The sequence below is a fragment of the Crotalus tigris genome, unplaced genomic scaffold (genome assembly GCF_016545835.1).
Source record: "Crotalus tigris isolate CLP2741 ecotype Arizona unplaced genomic scaffold, ASM1654583v1 scf7180000024304.1987388, whole genome shotgun sequence".
NCBI lineage: Eukaryota > Metazoa > Chordata > Lepidosauria > Squamata > Viperidae > Crotalus > Crotalus tigris.
In genome coordinates, this window is record NW_024100476.1 from 837,159 (window position 1) to 855,370 (window position 18,212).

General features: G+C 42.4%; 1 protein-coding gene across 6 annotated transcripts in view; it reads right to left on the minus strand.

Moving 5' to 3' along the window:
- Positions 1–95: 95 nt before the first annotated feature.
- TET1 (tet methylcytosine dioxygenase 1) overlaps positions 96–18,212 on the minus strand; it is a 117,834-nt gene continuing 99,717 nt past the window's right edge. For all 6 annotated transcript variants that reach the window (XM_039324619.1, XM_039324616.1, XM_039324615.1 and 3 more), the window contains 4 exons: positions 16,593–16,682; positions 12,566–12,703; positions 4,833–5,154; positions 96–4,128 (listed from right to left, as the gene is read on the minus strand). In XM_039324619.1, the coding sequence (XP_039180553.1) occupies positions 3,008–4,128; positions 4,833–5,154; positions 12,566–12,703; positions 16,593–16,682 (1,671 nt within the window). In that variant the 3' untranslated portion in view covers positions 96–3,007. The remainder of the gene's footprint in view (positions 4,129–4,832; positions 5,155–12,565; positions 12,704–16,592; positions 16,683–18,212) is intronic.

Sequence of the window (18,212 nt, forward strand, 5' to 3'; positions counted from 1 at the left end):
ATGTGAGTAACGGAGATAAATTCCATTTTCTGAACTTCAGAATCATAAGTGACAAAGAGTTAGCCAGTTTGCCCCAACCTACTGCCTTTAATGTGTTTTTTTTTTACTTCCATTCCAACAGTCAGCGAATACTTTGGAGAAGGCTGGGACAAGCTATATGTATCAACTATTTCTTTATTTTTTTAATTATCTTCTCAGATTAAATACACAAGAGTAGACATTTAATAATAAAAGCACCATGTCTAGATTTTGTTTGTTTTTTTAAAAAGCAGATCTAGACATTTACATGTTACAGCACCACTGCAAAATATTATCAGGTATGTTATAACAAATATTTTATTTCTGGTTATTCTGGTGGCACTTATGTACATCATGAAGCAGGAAAAGGAGAGGGAGAGATGTAAAATTAAGAGTTAATTTCATGACTGCCCTGATTAAACTGGATAATTAGTAAATAGCTTCATTCTTGTATATAAACTACAGGGTGTGTTTACTCACAAAGGCTCATAATATGATAACAATTGGCTAATTCAAATAACTACACCATACAAAAAAGAAAAGCCTGACATTTTTCCTGTAATGTTTAAAATTAAGATGTTGTCATTAGGACAAATGGATGCTAGGTGATTTAATTTAATTTGGAATCAAAGTCTGGTTCCCCCATACACACAGCCCTATCAAATTGGGACTGGTTAAACTTACTGATTTAGCTTCAATAATATTATATAATTTAGATCATGGCATGGAAATAATTTTAAGACTGATAAAATCCCTGGCATCCACTTGTCTAAAAATATGATCTTGTTACTTAATTTCTTCCCTTTTCTTCATTCCAAATATACCAAATTCTCTTGATTCTAGCGGCCCAGAGTCCTGAGCTCTATTTTAATAGTTCTGCTTCTCAACAGAACTGACAAAAGCACTGTTGGTCACACAGATGTCATTATATCACCTTTGAGATTTTCACTATTTAATATTAAAGCTCTGTGAGTATTTGATCATTTAGTGTTGTTCCTGTTAAACAAAGGATGTGGCCACTCCAAGTAACAGGTGCTAAGAAACGAGAAGCGGTAGTAAGATGTTGGGAAAACCCGGGCATGGTAATCCACATAAAAGCCTTTGTGATATCTGTTAAGCGAGTTGGCAACTTTTAAGTCTGCTAGAAGATATCATTCTGCCGCTAGTTTTGAGCTGGGAACCTCAATCTAGTTAAGTTCTGTCTACAAAATGGAACTCTACCTCGCACAACTCAATCTCTTCAGCAAATCCCCATTGGCAATTGCTTTTCCTGGTTCTTGACTGAAACAAAAAGTTGGGTTGATCAATCCAGCCATTGCACTTAGCAGTTCAACTGGCACATGAAGTGCATGCTGAAACACTGAACAGTGTTCCCAGGTTGGAAAACATTTTCAAAGTCTTTGAGCCTGTAATGCTGCATGGGTTACCCTTCAGAAAAGGGTATGACACAAAGAAGAAATGGCATGTTACATAGTAATTTTGCAACCAAGAAGTCAGCCATTGTACTCTGGATGGGTCTGCAACACAGACCAATGCCCATTACAGACTTTATTTCCTGACTGAAAATACCAAGTGGGATGTGGAACTATGCATGTGTTGTGGAATTAATCACTTAGGAATATCGGTGTGTCTTATTCAGAGGTGAAAGAGAGGAGAAAACTGCATATGATAATCAGATGTTCACTTACCTGGCAGAAAGCCCACTGAACACAATGGGATTGAGCTTCAAGTAAACCTGTCTAGATCAGGCTGATGGGCAACTCACCACTGAAGAACATTTTGGATGCATAATAAATTTAGATGTATTCTTACACTACTGATAGGGCAGATCTCTTAAAATCCAACATGATAACAAGGTATTGCAATTTACACATTGAGGCCCTAGAAAACTTCTTTCCTAACAGGGTGACTTCAAGATGTATGGAACTACACCCTGGATGATGCCTGATTGTATTGTCCCATAAAACTTGGAATGCCCCCTATGAGATAACATTTGCCCTTATTGCTCAAATTATAAACTCTTTTTTAAAAAAGACCCTAGAAATACAAGTATAGATAAATGACTTAATTTATATTTGCAAATAATGAATTTTTGTGGACTTTATCAGCTTTTTTATTTAAAAAAAAGCAATGGAAAAAAAGAGAAGGGAAGAATCTAAAACCCAAGTATTTTCAATATCTATGAATTGGTGTAGCAATATGGAACTTTATATAGTAAGAAAAAATAAATTCCTTGGTAGAGAATGCACAAACCTTAGACAGATGTGATCCTTATACTATTTCAAGTTAACTTTAAAAATAGAAAGTGCTTTTAAAAATATATATTTATATATATTTACATTTATAACCTCCAACCATTATTTGTGATATTTGTTTGCATGTGGATCATGCACACATGCACACACAAACTATATATACATGAGAAAAATCTATATACAAATAAATCATCATTGGTTCTTTCTCCTTAAGCTAGGATCCACAGCAAGTGATTGGAAGCTGTAAGAGCAATGGCACCATAAAGAAATAAAATCAGCTTATTTTTAACTGTTCAATGTGATTAAGCACCAAGAGCTGTGTATAGCTAATACTGTTTAACTTGATTTTACATAATAAAAGTTGAAATCAGTTAAAATCTTTATGAAAAGCCCATTTATAATAAACAGACAATTCAAAGCACCAAAGTATAAATTCCAAAAAGGTAATAAACCAAGTAATTCAATCAGTTAATAATCTAGCCAATTTTTCTTAAAATATGCGTGTGCGCGAGTGCATGCATGTGAATACACATGCACATATACACACACACACTTGAGAATCACCAGATGTTAAAATATATAAAGTCACAGTTTAAAAACAAAATAATTTTTACCTCAGCCTTCAAAATGGTTGAGATGAACAAAGAGTAAACCATATGAGACTTTGTTCTTTAACAGCACCTTTAGGATTATAACACTGCTCCAAGCAAAAGTTGTGTCATTGCTATAAGAGCTTATGCCCAATGGTTGTAGGGCCCTGCAACTCGTGTGAGGGCGTAAGTAGACACTGTTAGAATATTATCATGAGTTACGGTTAATGCTCTGCGAGATGGAATTTGGTTGAATTCACTTTCTTTGTAGAAAATCTCTTGGGTTGCATTGGTCTGATTTGCATTCTTGTCAGTGGCTGGCAAACCAGTAGTTTCGGTTCCTGATTTTCCAGCTTCTTTCTCTTTTGCTCTCTCTGCCATTTTGGCCTCCCACAGGGCTATCCCATGTTTTGGCTCATTTAAGTTTTTGTGTTGGTAAAAGACTAAAGAGATCCGCGTGGGATGATTCCTGTTGGGCTTTTTAAGAGGCGTGGTGGCGTGCAGTTCGCGCCGTGCACATTCAATTAAGATAGAACCATGGGATGGCGCTACAGCTACCCCCCCAATGTCATTATCCAAAAAGTTATGCTCGCTGTCGGACCACATTTCTTCTGCTTTTTCTTCAGAACTGGCGTGTTTTAAGAGCTGGCCGCCGGACCTGTTCTCCACAGTGGTAGAATCACAACTTAGGCTTTGCCGTAATCCACTCTTTTGCACTGGGTGCTCTTGGGAAGAATCATTGCTAGAGACATCTTCTGGGGTGTCCAGTTGCAACATTGACTCACAAGAGCTAGCTACCTGGGAGGCAGAAGAGGACTTTAAGTTAACTTCACAATTTTGCTTGTTAACCAGTTCGTGTTCAGCGGTCAGGGGCAGATTCTCTCTGTTGACTGCCAACCTCGACATAGTCAGGTCTTGAAGAAGCAGAGGCACACCGTTTCTCTTCTCATCTATCACAATTCCAGTATAATCACGAGGGGACATGTCAACATTATTATTACCTTTGGATTTCACATGAGGTTTATTACTACTGCATTGTAAATACCCGTAGGGAGTAGAAACATCTTCTTGGCTATTTGTTATTGGCATTAGACCACCACTTAATGGAGAGCAAGAGGATAAACTATCTAGTTTTAAAGGAGAGGATGGAGCATGTTGCTTCAACGGAGAGCAATCGGTAGTAATGCCTAAATTAGGTGTCATGGTAGAAAAGTATTCAGCTGTCTCCATTTTTCTCTCAGGTTGCACTATAGTTAGTTTGCTCCCTAAGGAGAAAAGAAAAAAGAAAAAGCTGGTTTCAAACATAAAGTTCTGTTTCCCCCCTCCCACAGATGTTTGATAAATACATACACATTTCATCCATTCCAATTCCTCCTCAATGCAGACACGTTGCAGTTTGGCGACACCTTTGCCATCACATTTTCAAGTATATTTTTATCCAAGTTACAAATTCTTTTCATGAAAATGAAGATGCTCAAAACTTCAGGAACAACATCTTGCACATTATACAGAGGTTATCAGCTATAGGGCTTTGCCACCACATATTTAAATCAAATGTACTTTTATACTAGGTACAATACAGATAGTCTTCAACTAGGTACAAGTAGTCCTCGACGTATAACAGTTCAGTTAGTGCCTGTTCAAAGTTATAACAGCACTCTTACACTCTGTAATGACACGATTCACTTAACAACTGTGGTGATTTGCTTCACAACTGTGGCAAAAAAGATCATAAAATGGGGCAAGACTGACTTAACAACTGCCTTGTGAAGCAACAGAAAATTGGGGGCCAATTGTGGTCGTACGTTGAGGACTACCTGTATATACAGTACTGAAATGCTTTTGCTCATAACATTTTACTTTGTTCCATCTTCATACTTTGCATTTTAGAAACACAAATGCAAACTTCTATAGTGTGCCCATATCTATCACTATCAGCTATTATTTGACAATTATCTGTTGTGCCTACCCGAACTCTGGGATGCTCTCTTGGTGTTTTCTGGCAGTCCGTTTTTCCCCCTTACAGGCGCAGAATGCTTTTTTCCAGCTATACTTTGCTTTTTTACATCTGGCTTTTTCTTGGTGGCTCTACGTGGCTCAGCTAACATTCTCACTTCTCGGGGGAAAGCCGTTAGCACTTGGATTGCCCCAGTTTTAATCTTGGCTTCCAGCCCCTCTTCTGTGCCAAATTCATCTGTTTGTGATATTTTGTAAAGAGGCAACACATGAAGCTGCTCGTCATTTGGTATCACACCTACTGTACGGTTGTCTTCTTTTGTTAAAGTACAAACCTAGCCAGAAAGGGAAAAAATTATAATTACATTTTACATAGAAATACACAAGCATACTTAATCAACTTCAATGAAAAGTATATTATGTGAATGTACTTTAACCTGAAAGACAATCTATTTCACCCTTCTTATCATGGTTTTATATATGTCACGCATAAAACACGACTAAACTAACACAGAAATAGTCCTCGATTTACAGTCATTCCTTTAGTGACCAAAGTTATAACAGCATTGAAAAAAGTGACTTGTGACCACTGTTCAAACCTACGACTGTTGCAGCATCCCATTGGTTGAGTGATCAAAATTTAGACGCTTGGCAACTGATGATTACAGTCTCCTGGGGTCATATAATCACCTTTTGCGATCTTCTAAGAAGCGTAGTCAGTGGGGAAGCCGGATTCACTTAGCAACTATGTTATCAACTTAACAATTTCAGTGATTCACTTAACAAGCGTGGCAAGAAAAGTCGTAAATTGGGGCAAAACAATAACTCTCTTGCTTTGCAACAGAAATTTGGGGCTCAGTTGTGGTTGTAAGTTGAGGACTACTTATATATAGTTTGTTTCTTATACATGAACAATAGGTTATAATTTATGTAGCATGACATTAAGAGTACAATCCAATATAGATCTCATGAAAGATATATTTGCTAACTTCAGCAGAATATTTCTTCAACCTAAATTGAAGAAATGAGAAACAGAGTTCTGGTTTTTTTAGGAACAATATAAAGGGGGATTGGTTTGATCATAAAGAAGGAATATGCCTCAACTGGATTATCCTTTACCTGGCACTCTTCAAACAATGGACTACAATTCCCCAAATCCTGTGCTGGGTGAACAGTTCTGGAACCCTGTCTAACATGTTTGAAGAGCTGAGGAAGATTGTATTGTCTTGAACCAGCCTATATTATAAAAGAGAAGTTCGTCATCTACAGACGCTCAGATAACGAAGGCCAGGGGTCTTCAAACTTGGCCCTTTTATGACTTGTGGACTTCCAGAATTCCTCAGCCAGGTTGCCTGGCTGAGGAATTCTGGGAGTTGAAGTCCGCAAGTCATAAAAGGGCCAAGTTTGAAGACCACTGACGAAGGCCATTGAATGTAAGATTTCCTGCTGAATGGTGACTAAAAACACACATTTGTGAGAAAAATGGTGAGAGCTAATTTGTCCAACATGCCTTGTCTTGACTGGGCTCCCTTATGCCACTGAACTCTTGGCTCAAAAGCAAATAACTGTGATGGCAATTCTGAAAAGGCAAAAGATTAGAGTCCCTTTTCTTAAAACTAACAAATAATGCTTCAAGTTGGTTTGGTGGTCCAATGGAAACCTAACCGACCAAACCTGGAGTCCCTCTATGTAATATACCAGTGATGGTGAACCTTTTAGAGACTGAGTGCCCAAAATGCAACCCAAAACCCACTTATGCATCGTCGAGTGCCGGGTGGGTGTGGCCCATTGGCTGGGCGTGGCCTATTGGCTGGGCGTGGCTGCAGTAGTAAGGGCAGACTGGGTGGGACTAAAAAGTTCAATCAATCAATTCCAACTTTGCAAGATCTTTTTTTTTCCCGTGAGAAGTTGAAATTGACTGATTGAATCTTTTTTTTTTTTTTTTGCACATGGCGGCGGAGGCCTAAAGCGAAAAGGTTTTATAAAACCCAGCTGAAGGCCTAGGACTGGGGCGACGGCGGGCGTGCCCACAGAGAGGGCTCTGAGTGCCGCCTCTGGCACCCGTGCCATAGGTTTGCCACCACTGGAATATACATACAAGAATTTGGTGCATTCCAATCTCCTCTTGGGCTGACAAGTTCTGAATTCTGTGCTATGAATGGCAATTAAGAAAGCATTGGTGCTGCCTGGAGTAGCACAAACCTTAAAGAGGAAGTGATGGCATGCTAAGGGGAAAATGCAAAGGGGGCTTAGGGGAGGGGTAGAGAAATAGGCAAGACATCTGGGACTTGATCTTAGGTCAGTGGTGGTGAACCTATGGCACGCGTGCCAGAGGTGGCACTCAGAGTCCTCTTTGCCTCGGAGATGGCAACTGTCCCTCTTCAACCAGCCACCCACTAATTTGCTGAGATCCCATGTGGCCGGATTAATCCCAGCACGGTTGGTTTCCCTTCCCTCAGTCCCATCCCTCCTGGCCTCGCATGCTCTCCTTTTCCTGGGCACAACACACTGCATCGCCTCCTCAGCTGTCAGCCGTCCGTCCAACTCAGAGGCAGCTTCTCTGAACTGCTGGCGGCGGGCTACAGAGCCCCAGAGTGCACTGGTCGAGGGGCCGACAGGCTGTGGCTGCTGACGGACACTGTCGGCCCCCATGCGCTCGTTGGCCTCTGTGTGCCAATGGTGTCAGGCAGCAGCTGCCCCGGCCCCTGCCCCGCTTTGCCCTACGGCAATGGCACCCCTGCCCTGCCTCACCTTGCCTCGCCTCACCCCACAGGACGAGCCTCCTGCCCACCACCCCACCTCCCAGAGACCCCCTGGATCTCCCCCAACCCTGCTTGGCTCCCACAGGCGCCCCTCCCCATGAGCAACATCGAGGTGACCATGCCCACCTTGGCCACATCCACCCAGTCTGCCATGACCACCACAGCCACACCCACCCGGTGGGCCACATCTACCTGGCACCTGGTGATAAATAAGTGGGTTTTGGGTTGCAATTTGGGCACTCGGTCTCTAAAAGGTTCACCATCACTGTCCTAGGCCAAATCTATTATTATAATGGTAGACAAAAGGTTGGATGTGTCATTTCCTCCCCAACATTCCTCCATTCTTCAGATCACAAGCCTGCAAGGACAACCGGATCAGCACTGCTAAGTAGCTTATCTCACGAAGAGCAGCTCAGTCCAGGCTGTACAAAAGCTCAGGGAAGGAGAGGAGAGTCAAACATTCAAAGGGTTTTTTTAATGCACTCATTTATAAAAGAGGGCTGGAGGTTCCTACCACAGTCCTCAAGACTCTGTATTTAAAGGAATATTTTATTTTAAATATGCATAAGGGAACTTCAATGGCAATGGTATGGGATGCAAGTAAAGCTTATATGCGTGGGGTCTTGATACAAATGAATAAGGCTTATAGACAGAAACAGGTGCAAAAACGTAAGGAGTTGGAAGATGAGATTAAATTAAAAGAAAAAGTTTTAATTTTGAATCCTATAGATGAGAAGGTTAAAGACTCTATAAAATTGCTTAAATCGCAATTTAATATGTTAATGGCGGATCAGACTGCAACCAATTTACTTTATATGAAACATAATACATTTTGTAACGCTAATAAGCCAGGGAGATGGCTGGCTTATCAATTGCGAAAGAAACAGAAGCAGAGAACTATAGATAAAATAAATTATAACGGTAAACTGGTATATCAGAAGGAATTGATTAAGAAATCTTTTTTAGATTATTATACAAAATTATATATGGGTAGGAAAGTACAGGTTTCAGATATAGATAAATATTTGCAAGATGCTCATTTTCCTAAGTTAACAGAAGATCAGAAACAAGAAATTAATGGATTGATTACTATAGAGGAAATTGCGACAGCAATTAAAGAATTAAAAGTAGGTAAAGCACCGGGTACTGATGGATTGACATCAATTTATTGTAAGACTTTGATAGATGAGTTGACAGAACCTTTAAGGGAACTTTTTAATAATATATTACAGGGTTTAGAGACCCCCTTGTCTTGGGGTAGAGCTTTTATATCCTTGATCCCAAAAGAAGACCAAGATCTTACTTTACCAAAAAATTATAGACCTATATCTCTTTTGAATGTAGATTATAAGATCTTTTCGAAAATTTTAGCTAATAGACTTACGATTGTGTTGAATCAATTAATACATATGGATCAAACTGGCTTTATAACTGGAAGGTACATGAAAAATAATGTTAGACAAATTATTAACTTAATAGAATATTTGGATAAGAACAACCAAATCTCTGCAGGATTGATATTTTTAGATGCTGAAAAAGCTTTTGATCACTTTGGAGATAAAATTTTACAGGCTCTTCGAGCCATTTATCAAAAACAAACGGCACAACTTATAGTTAATGGAGGTTTATCAGAGGTATTTCCAATTGAAAAGGGGACCAGACAGGGTTGTCCAATGTCGCCACTGCTGTTTGTTTTAACCCTGGAAATTTTGCTGATCAAAATTCGGGAATCATCGAAAATAAAAGGAATAGAAATTAATAAAAAAGAATATAAACTAAGGGCTTTTGCAGATGATCTGGTTGTTACTTTATCTCAACCAATTCACTCTGTAATGGAGTTGTTACAATTGATAAATCAGTATGGACAAGTTTCAGGTTTCAAAATTAATAATAAGACTAAAATATTGCCTAAAAACATGACCAACTTGGATAAGGAGACCTTGGTTAGATTGACAGGTTTCGAGGTTGTTAATAAGGTAAAATATTTAGGGGTTATTTTATCTGCTTCCATGCAAAACTGTATAAAAATAATTACGAAAGGCTGTGGGTTAAAATACAAAAGGACTTGGACAATTGGAAAAAGCTGCAATTGTCCCTATTGGGGAGAATAGCAGCGATTAAAATGAATGTTTTGCCAAAGTTTCTTCTCTTATTTCAAATGATACCTATTCTAAAAAAAGAAGCAAATTTAGATGAATGGCAGAAAGGTATCAATAAATTTATCTGGGCAGGGAAAAAAACCAAGAGTAAAACTTAAAATTATACAAGATATACGAGAGAGAGGTGGACTCAAGGTACCGAATCTAAAATTGTATTATGATGCTGTGGTTTTAACATTAATTAGTGATTGGGTTAACTTAACAAATGTAGATATACTCCTTTTGGAGGGGTGGGATTTACTTTTTGGATGGCATGCCTATTTAATTTATAATAAAAAGGTTGATAGGGTTTTTAAGTCTCATATCTTAAGAACTTCTTTACTTCGGGTTGGAAGAAATATTATAGAATTGATTCAAGAATTCCATTATGGGCTATTCCATGGCATGCAATAGAAGGAATAAGGAGAGGAGTTAAGATGGATAGTATTTCTTATACACAATTACTTAAGTGGGATGGTAAAAATTGGCAATTAAAATCTATGGATGAACTAGTACAAGAAAATATTATTTATTCATGGTTTCAGTATAGACAATTATTGGAAAGGTGGAAGATAGATTATAATGTGGGCTTGCTTAGAGAGGATGAGAATTTGTTAAAACAAATTACAGATCAAAGCTGAACCCATATTAAAAGAATTTATGGTGTGTTAGTGGAATTGGATTCAGAAGCAGAATTAGTTAAAGATTGTATGGTTAAATGGGCTCAAAATTTTGATGAACCAATTTCATTAGATATATGGGAGACTATTTGGGTGAGGAATGTTAAATTTACACAAGCCCAAAATTTACGGGAAAATTTCTATAAAATGTTTTATAGATGGCACCTTGATCCACAAAAAATGTCTCGTATGTATTCAAACTTGCAGCCTAAATGTTGGAGATGTGGTTGTTTGGATGCCACTTATTATCATATCTGGTGGTCATGTAAAAGCATAAAAGCTTTTTGGATTAAGATATGGTGGAATATACAAAGAATTTTCAAAAGAAGGATAAAATTTACTCCACAATTGTTTTTGTTGGGTATTGTCTCTGATTGTGATAACAAAGAAATTATTTTAATGTTAAACTTAATTACAGCGGCAAGGTTGTTAATAGGACAGTATTGGAAGAAGGAATTTTTGCCTACTTTGCAGGAATGGTTTTTTAAAGTTTCTTACTTATCTGAAATGGCAAAAATTTCGGCTTTTTTGAAAGATCAATCGCAAGAGAAGTATCTCTTGGTGTGGAAAAGATGGATAAATTTTATACAATATAGGTATGATATTAGAAAATATTATTTAGCTTTTGAATAATTTATATTTAAAGTTTAAGATATTATTTAGAAGTGTAGAATAGTTTAGTTTTTCTCTCTTTTTTCTTTTATTATGTTTTTTATTTTCTTTATTTTCTTCTTTTTCTCTTTCTGTTTTTTTTTTTATATGTAATGGAGTTAATGTATTTAACAATTTGTTCATCGAATATAATCATAATTGTTTGTGGTTTATTTGAGTTTATAAGCTTTTTCTATTAAGTTTTAGTTAACTCTGTATCTAGCCCTGGGAAGAATGGGGGAGGGTTTTGGGGAGGGTTGAGAGGGATTGGGAAAGGGGTTTTTATTGTAAAATTGTAAAAATTATAATAATAATAATAAAAAGACTCTGTATTTTGCCCCTAATTCTTGCATTTAAATTCTTCATCGAAGGCTGAAGGCTGTTTGACTCTCGCTTCCATGACTGTGGCCTGCATTTCAGGTCTTGACCATAATGACAGGAAAGACCCCTAAGAAATAGATTAATCGGCAAATGCTAACCATCCAGTCAGATAAGGTGGGCAACATTCCTGCAGCTCTGGGCTGGGAGCTGAATGTCAAGGCTCACTGCTAAGACCTTGAGGAATTTCCTGGATACTTGACTTGGCACAGTTTGACTTCTAAGCTGTATCCAACCTAAGGACCTCAGAACTCATACAATAAGTTATGTAAGAAGGCTTACTGCTTGCTAGGAAGAAGCCGCAAAATAATCGATTCCCTTTGTCAACATGAAAGTGCAATTCCTTTTTTATTCCCAGTGCATTCCAATCCAGGTGCTGCTTCTTTCCTCCACCCATCCATTTCCCCTTGTTTACATGGTCTTTTTGCCCTGCACTTTCTGGCCTTGAAGCACCTTAGGGCAATGATGGCGAATCTTTTAGATTATGCATCGTCAAGTGCTGGGTGGGTGTGGCCCACTGGCTGGGTGTCGCCCATTGGCTGGGCATGGTCCATTGGCTCGGCGTGGCTGCAGTGGTAACGGCAGACTGGGTGGGGCTAAAAAGTTCAATCAATCAATTCCAACTTTGCAAAATCTTTTTTTTCCCGTGAAGTTGAAATTGACTGATTGAACCTTTTTTTTTTTTTGCACATGGCGGCGGAGGCCTAAAGCGAAAAGGTTTTATAAAATCCAGCTGAAGACCTAGGACTGGGGCGACGGCATCCGTGCCCAGAGAGAGGGCTCTGAGTGCCACCTCTGGCACCCGTGCCATAGGTTCACCACTACTGACTTACGGCATTGTAAACTAAAGATTTAAAAGTGAATTGTGTACGAGGCTGCAGACACTCATGCTCAAGCAGTATTTAACCTCAGTAACCAAGAAAATTATAACTTATTATACATTCATTACATTTTGTGTCATTTATGGCAGGGGTCACCAAACCATGTTGGCTGAGGAATTCCACAAGTCTTAAAATTGCCAAGTTTGGAGACCCAAACTGAAAAAAATAATAATAAAGGAAATGAGGTAAAAAGAGAGCATGCAACCACGACACAGCTACATGACAAAGAGGAAACAGCATTCCAAATTTTACTTACCACAGTGCTTCCATTGTGCATGTTGTGAGTATCCTTGTGTGCATGGGCACAGAAATCAATGCAAGCTGTCACACCAGAGAAAGGCCGGCCTTTTTTGATCCCAAGACGACAGTCAGGACCAAGATGCTCATTCTCCACCTTAGAAAACAAGGCAATGGGCTCTTATTTCAGGAACACAGTGAGTGACGCGTGTGTTCAGGGCAACATTTCATTTACAATCAAAAATTGGAGGAAACACAGACTTACACTTGACCTGTGTATTGTTGCTTACAAAACATATGGCTTTTGTGCAGATTGTTATTTTATTTATGCATTTTAATTGCTACATATAGCAGGGACAGTGCAATAGCTAAATCCAGGGAGCATTTGCTGCCCTCCAGCTTGAAGAGTGTGAATTGTGATCACAATCAGATTTATTATATTTAAGAAAAAACAGAAAGTATCCTCAAAGCAGTTTGCTTTCTCATATCTAATATTTGCTTTCACCAGGAAGCAAATGGGTTCACATACACTACGTCAGGGGTCTTCAAACTTGGCCGTTTTATGACTTGTGGACTTCAACTCCCAGAATTCCTCAGCCAGCATGGGAGTTGAAGTTCACAAGTCATAAAATGGCCAAGTTTGAAGACTCCTGCACTAAGCCATGCAGGTAATCCTTACGTAATGATGTAATTAGGACCAGAATCGTGGTGCTCCCCATTGCTGCTATTGAGAGAAGATCATGGGTCCTTAAGCGAGTCTCAGGTGGCTTGCAAACAGGCCACCAGACAGGTAAGGAACGGTACATGGATGATGTGACTACATGACTGCTGCCAAGCTGGGACTGGTGTGAGTAATTTTCCAACTGGCTTCCCCATTGACTTTGCTTGTGGGAAGCCAACAGTGAAGGCTGCAAAGGACGATCACATAACTGCAGGAAGTTGCAACCACTGTTAAGCATGAGCTGGTTGTGAAGTGGCTAGATCTTGATCACATGACCGCAAGGTGCTGGAATGGCTGAAACTTCAAAGTCAGGTCATCTTTTGTGACACCATTATAATTTTGAACAAATGGTTGGTAAGTGAGGACTAATTGTAATTCAATTTCACTATGACATGGGTCGGCAACCCGCTGCTCCGGAGCCGCATGCGGCTCTTTGGGCCTTCTCCTGCGGCTCTGGAGCCTCCTCCGCCATTTGCAGAGAGAGATACAGAGACAGAGAGGCACTTGTGCTTCCCCCCCCTCCCTCCCTCCCTCTCTCTCGTGTGGACTTAGCCCCTCGTGGGGCTCCTGATTGGCCCTGCGCCCAGGCGCCCTACCCCCTGCGAGAAGTGCAGCCAGGAAGTCCCTTTCCTAGGCTGGCCCTGTCCGAGGCGCACGTGGCCAGGGAGACACGCAGGGCAGCCTCGGGATCCCCCCCTGGGAGCAGCCAGCTGGCGCCTCTGCTGATCAGGCCAGCCCTCCCGCCAGCTGAGGCCCCAGGAAATGGGTCTGCCCGGTTAGGCTCAGCGTTGCTCTGTCTCCCAAGCTCTGAAAGCGCACGGATCGCTTTGAACAGGAACGCCCCCCCGAAGTCCCGCGCTTCCCCTGAAGCCCACCGGGAGATGGGAGGGGAGGCGACGGCAGCTGCTCTCTCAAGGGACCTCTTGCCAGCCCAGTGGATCTGCTGAGGCTGGCGATCCCTGCCCGGGAAAGGGAGGTAGGCAACGAGCGCCGGATCCCCCGCGGGTAAAGCTTGCTCTGTCCTTCCTTTCCTTTCGGGTGCTGTTTCTGAAAAGAGGGGGGGTACCCAACTGGAGCGGGAGGACCCCTCCTCAGCCCATCCCCACACCTACTGGGGTCCCGCGGCTTTCTGGGGAGCCTGGCTCGAGGCTGGGGGGAGAGGAAGTCGGGTGCTGTAGAGCCTCAAAGCCGGAGGGAAGAAGGGCCGCCTGGAAGAATCGGCGCATGTTGGCCAGGGGAGTTCCTCTCCTTGGGGCAGCTCAGCCCGGCTCCCCCCACGGCCCAGTGCTGGGCTTCCCTCCCGAGTATCCTGCAGGCTGGTTTGCAGGGGGGACTGTGGTGGGGTTTCCAGATGGGCAGGGCAGGGAATTGGATCTGGGCTGGGTCTTCTGTAAGACCCCGGGGTGTCCCAGAAAGCCACAGCATCTCCAAGTCAGTTGGTTTACCAAGCGAGCCACCTCCTCCTTCTCCTCGTCTCCTGCTATTGCTGCATCTCCTGTGGAGACACGTTTGCATCTCTCTGTGTCTCTCTCTGCCACTCAAAGCCATCCTGCAGCTCGATCCTTGAAGTGGTTTCAATTGGCCCCTTCATTGCCAAGTGTCCCCATGGAAGTCAATGGAGGTCCGCACCAACTCAAAAGGCCACGGGACCCACCTGGCTGAGTTTGGACAAAAGATCAGGCAAGGTCCTGTTCCAACCATCGCTACTTTGGCAAGGAGAAACCCGCACTAATCAATCCTCCTGCTCAGTGATCTGTGTTGATGCCAAACCCGAGGAGGCGAAGGCAGTGGCTCGCTAGTAAAACCAACGGACTTGGAAGTGCCGCGGCTGACCTTTTGAGTCGCCGCGGATCTTCATTGACTTCCATGGGGACGCTTGGCAATGAAGGGGCCGATTGAAATCGCTTCAAGGATCGAGCTGCAGGATGGCTTTGAGTGGGAGAGAGACACACAGAGAGAGGCAAACGTGTCTCCACAGGAGATGCAGCAAGGGCAGGAGACGAGGAGGAGTGAGCTATGTCTGTGCACAAGCCCCGAAAGCCTTCTTCCTCTCCCTGTTCTTGCCTTTCTTGCTCGCCCTCTGATAGAGGCGTCTGCTTGGTTTCCTCAACCTCCCCCCCCCCCGTTTTATTTTAATCCCATCACCGCCTCCCTCTTTTGCAAAGTTGACATTCCGGGGACTCGGAGCTTGCTTCGCTCCTGGAATCACTTGGCAAAGCTTGAAGGAGAGGCCGCCTGCTCCCACCTCCTACGGAGCAGAACTGCTGCTTCCTCGCCCTCCCAGCGAAAGAACCCCAGAGAGCTGGAAGACGTCCTTTCTCCCACTTTCCGCTTCTCATCCTCTCTTTTCCGAGCATCCCTCCCAGAGCGAGCCAGAAGCCTCAACTCCAGCCTCCTACAGCAAGCTGAGATAGGTGAGCCCGAGTGGCCGTTTGCTGCCACCTCGGAAGATTTGCTGCAGCAGCTCCTTCTCCCCGTCAGCCTCCTCCTCCACTCCTTGGGAACCTTCGTGCCAAAAGGCAGAAAGAAGAAAGTCCCAGAGAGGGAGAGCGCGGAGCGGGGGGAGAGCAGTTTTTTCCGAGGGGAGGAGAAGCCAGGACGGCAAAGCATCCATACCAGAGCTGGATGGGGAGCAGGGCCGGTGCATGTCTCGCCTTAAGCTCCACTCTTCAATCAAGCCCTCTGTTTTGCGTGTGCGCGCGCATGCGCACGCACATTTTGCGGCTCCCAGTTTTTTCTTTTGTGAGGGAAACGGGCCCAAGTGGCTCTTTCACTGTTTCAGGTTGCCGACCCCTGCACTATGATATTGCATATACCAAAACCAATGGACTTACACATAATACTACACTAAGCCTGAAGCTGGAGGTGAGATACAACATTTGAAAAGGGTCACAAAAGGAGGGGCATTACAGGCATGTGGGTAAGGCTGGCCTTGCAAGGGAGATTTGGGGGTTGCTTTTTGTGCTTTAACTATGATTACTTTCAGATATTTCATTTTGAGATGATCTGTTTTCCACCTCAATAGGTGCTGCTGGTTTTCCACAAACATGGAAAGAGAGAAATAAAATAGGTTTATAAGAGCAGCAAAAAGAAACAAAGATGTGGGGCCATATATTATCTATTCCTGTACAAAGCCATAAATCATTGTTTATAAACTATAAGAGAAGAACCCACACATTGTACTAGCTTAAAATCCAAGAAATGATGCTGGGGCTTAGCTCAATCTGTGGACTCAGCTAGTAAGTGAATGTCCCTCAGGGAAATGTCACTGATCTATCACATTAAAAGGATGTGATGAGGCAACATGAAATATTCATCCACCTACCTGGTTCTGGAAAGCATCAGGGGCAAGTTTCTGATATAACGGAGCCACATCAGTAGCTAAAGTCTGCAAATTGTTTTCCAGATTTTCTTCCTGGAAACAGAGAAAGCAATTACGCCATAATTGTATTGTTTATAAACAAAGCAATTAGCGAAAGCAACGCTGACTGCAGCTTATATTTGAGACCTAAGTTTCCTACTGTAATAGTAAAGCTATCAAAATATTTAAAAGTTGGTCAGACACAGGGGAAAATATTCCTTTCTCCTTTGCAAGGAAACCATTACTTAGCCCAACAGCTATTAACAATGTTGGAAAGCCTATCGGGCTGGTCATGAAAGAGAGACTTTTCTTCCTTCAATATACTGAATACAGGTAATCCTTCACTTATGACAACAGTTGGGACTGGGTTTTCCATTGCTAAGGGATGGGGGGTCATAAAGTGTGACCACATCGCTTAGCAACAACCATCCCTGAAGTCCTAATTATCATTGTTAACTAAATCCCATGGTTATTTGATGAGGCACCTTCCTGCTGGGATCCCACAACCAAGATGGCAGGAAGTTCCAAGTCTCAGACCAGCAGGCAGTCGAGTGACTTCTGTTGGGTGGGGAACAGAGCACCGGAGGGGGGGGGGAGCCATGGTGAGGTTTGGGGAGAGGGTGCCACGTACGAGAGGATGCATAAAAGGCATGCAGATCAGAGAGGGTGCGTGGAGGTATAGCTCGGATCTGGGAATGCGCTTGGGACTGTGGCATGGACCAGGGGAATGCGTAAGGGGGCGAGAGTACATATGTGACGTGTGGTGTGAGAAGGTACAGCATGAGTTGGGGAGAATGTATGAGGTTGTGAGGGGGTGTGCCGGAGGTGCAGGTGTGGCTTGGAGAGAGTGCAAGTGTGAAGGACAGGTGGGGGAGAAGGAGCAAGGGGGTTCCTGAGTGCCAGAGTGTGGCTCAGGAAAAGTACATGAAGGTCAGGGACGGTGCACAAAGGTGAGGCATGCGTTTGGGAGAGTATGCAAGGGCGTGATGCAATTCAAGGAGGATGTGAGGGTGTGTGTAAGAGGCACAGTATGGCTTGGGAAGTGTGTGTAGGTGCAGTATACGTGGGGCCAGTGCACGTGGGTATGATGCGTGGTGAAGGTTAAGATGAGTGTGTGATAGCTTGAGTGTTGTGTGAGAGGAACAGGTGAGGGAGGGTGCATGGGAGTGTAGCATGGGTCACAGCAGCTGTTCAGGTTTGTGGCATGAGTCAAGGGTGGCTGTGAGGCTTGGATAGGGTGCACAAGGGTTAAAGGTCAGGGAGGATATGTGAGTAGCAGTGCAGAAAGGCTGCAGGAGGATGTGCAGGTGGGGGAGGTTTGCCTCAGCAATGAGTGTGTGATCATGGGGTGCTGCAGCAGGTCAAAAATGCTCTGAGGATCAGTCATAACCATCATTCGTTCAGCACCATCATATGTCTGAATGGTCACTGAATGGACGTAGGTGAAGGACTACCTGTATCAAATTTTAAAAATGTACTACATAACTTGACAATAAGTCATTAAACTTACATTCTTTGGTTCATTTTCATATTTTGTTAAAAATAAGTATCACTACTCTGTCTTAAGAATTTTGCTTTATTATT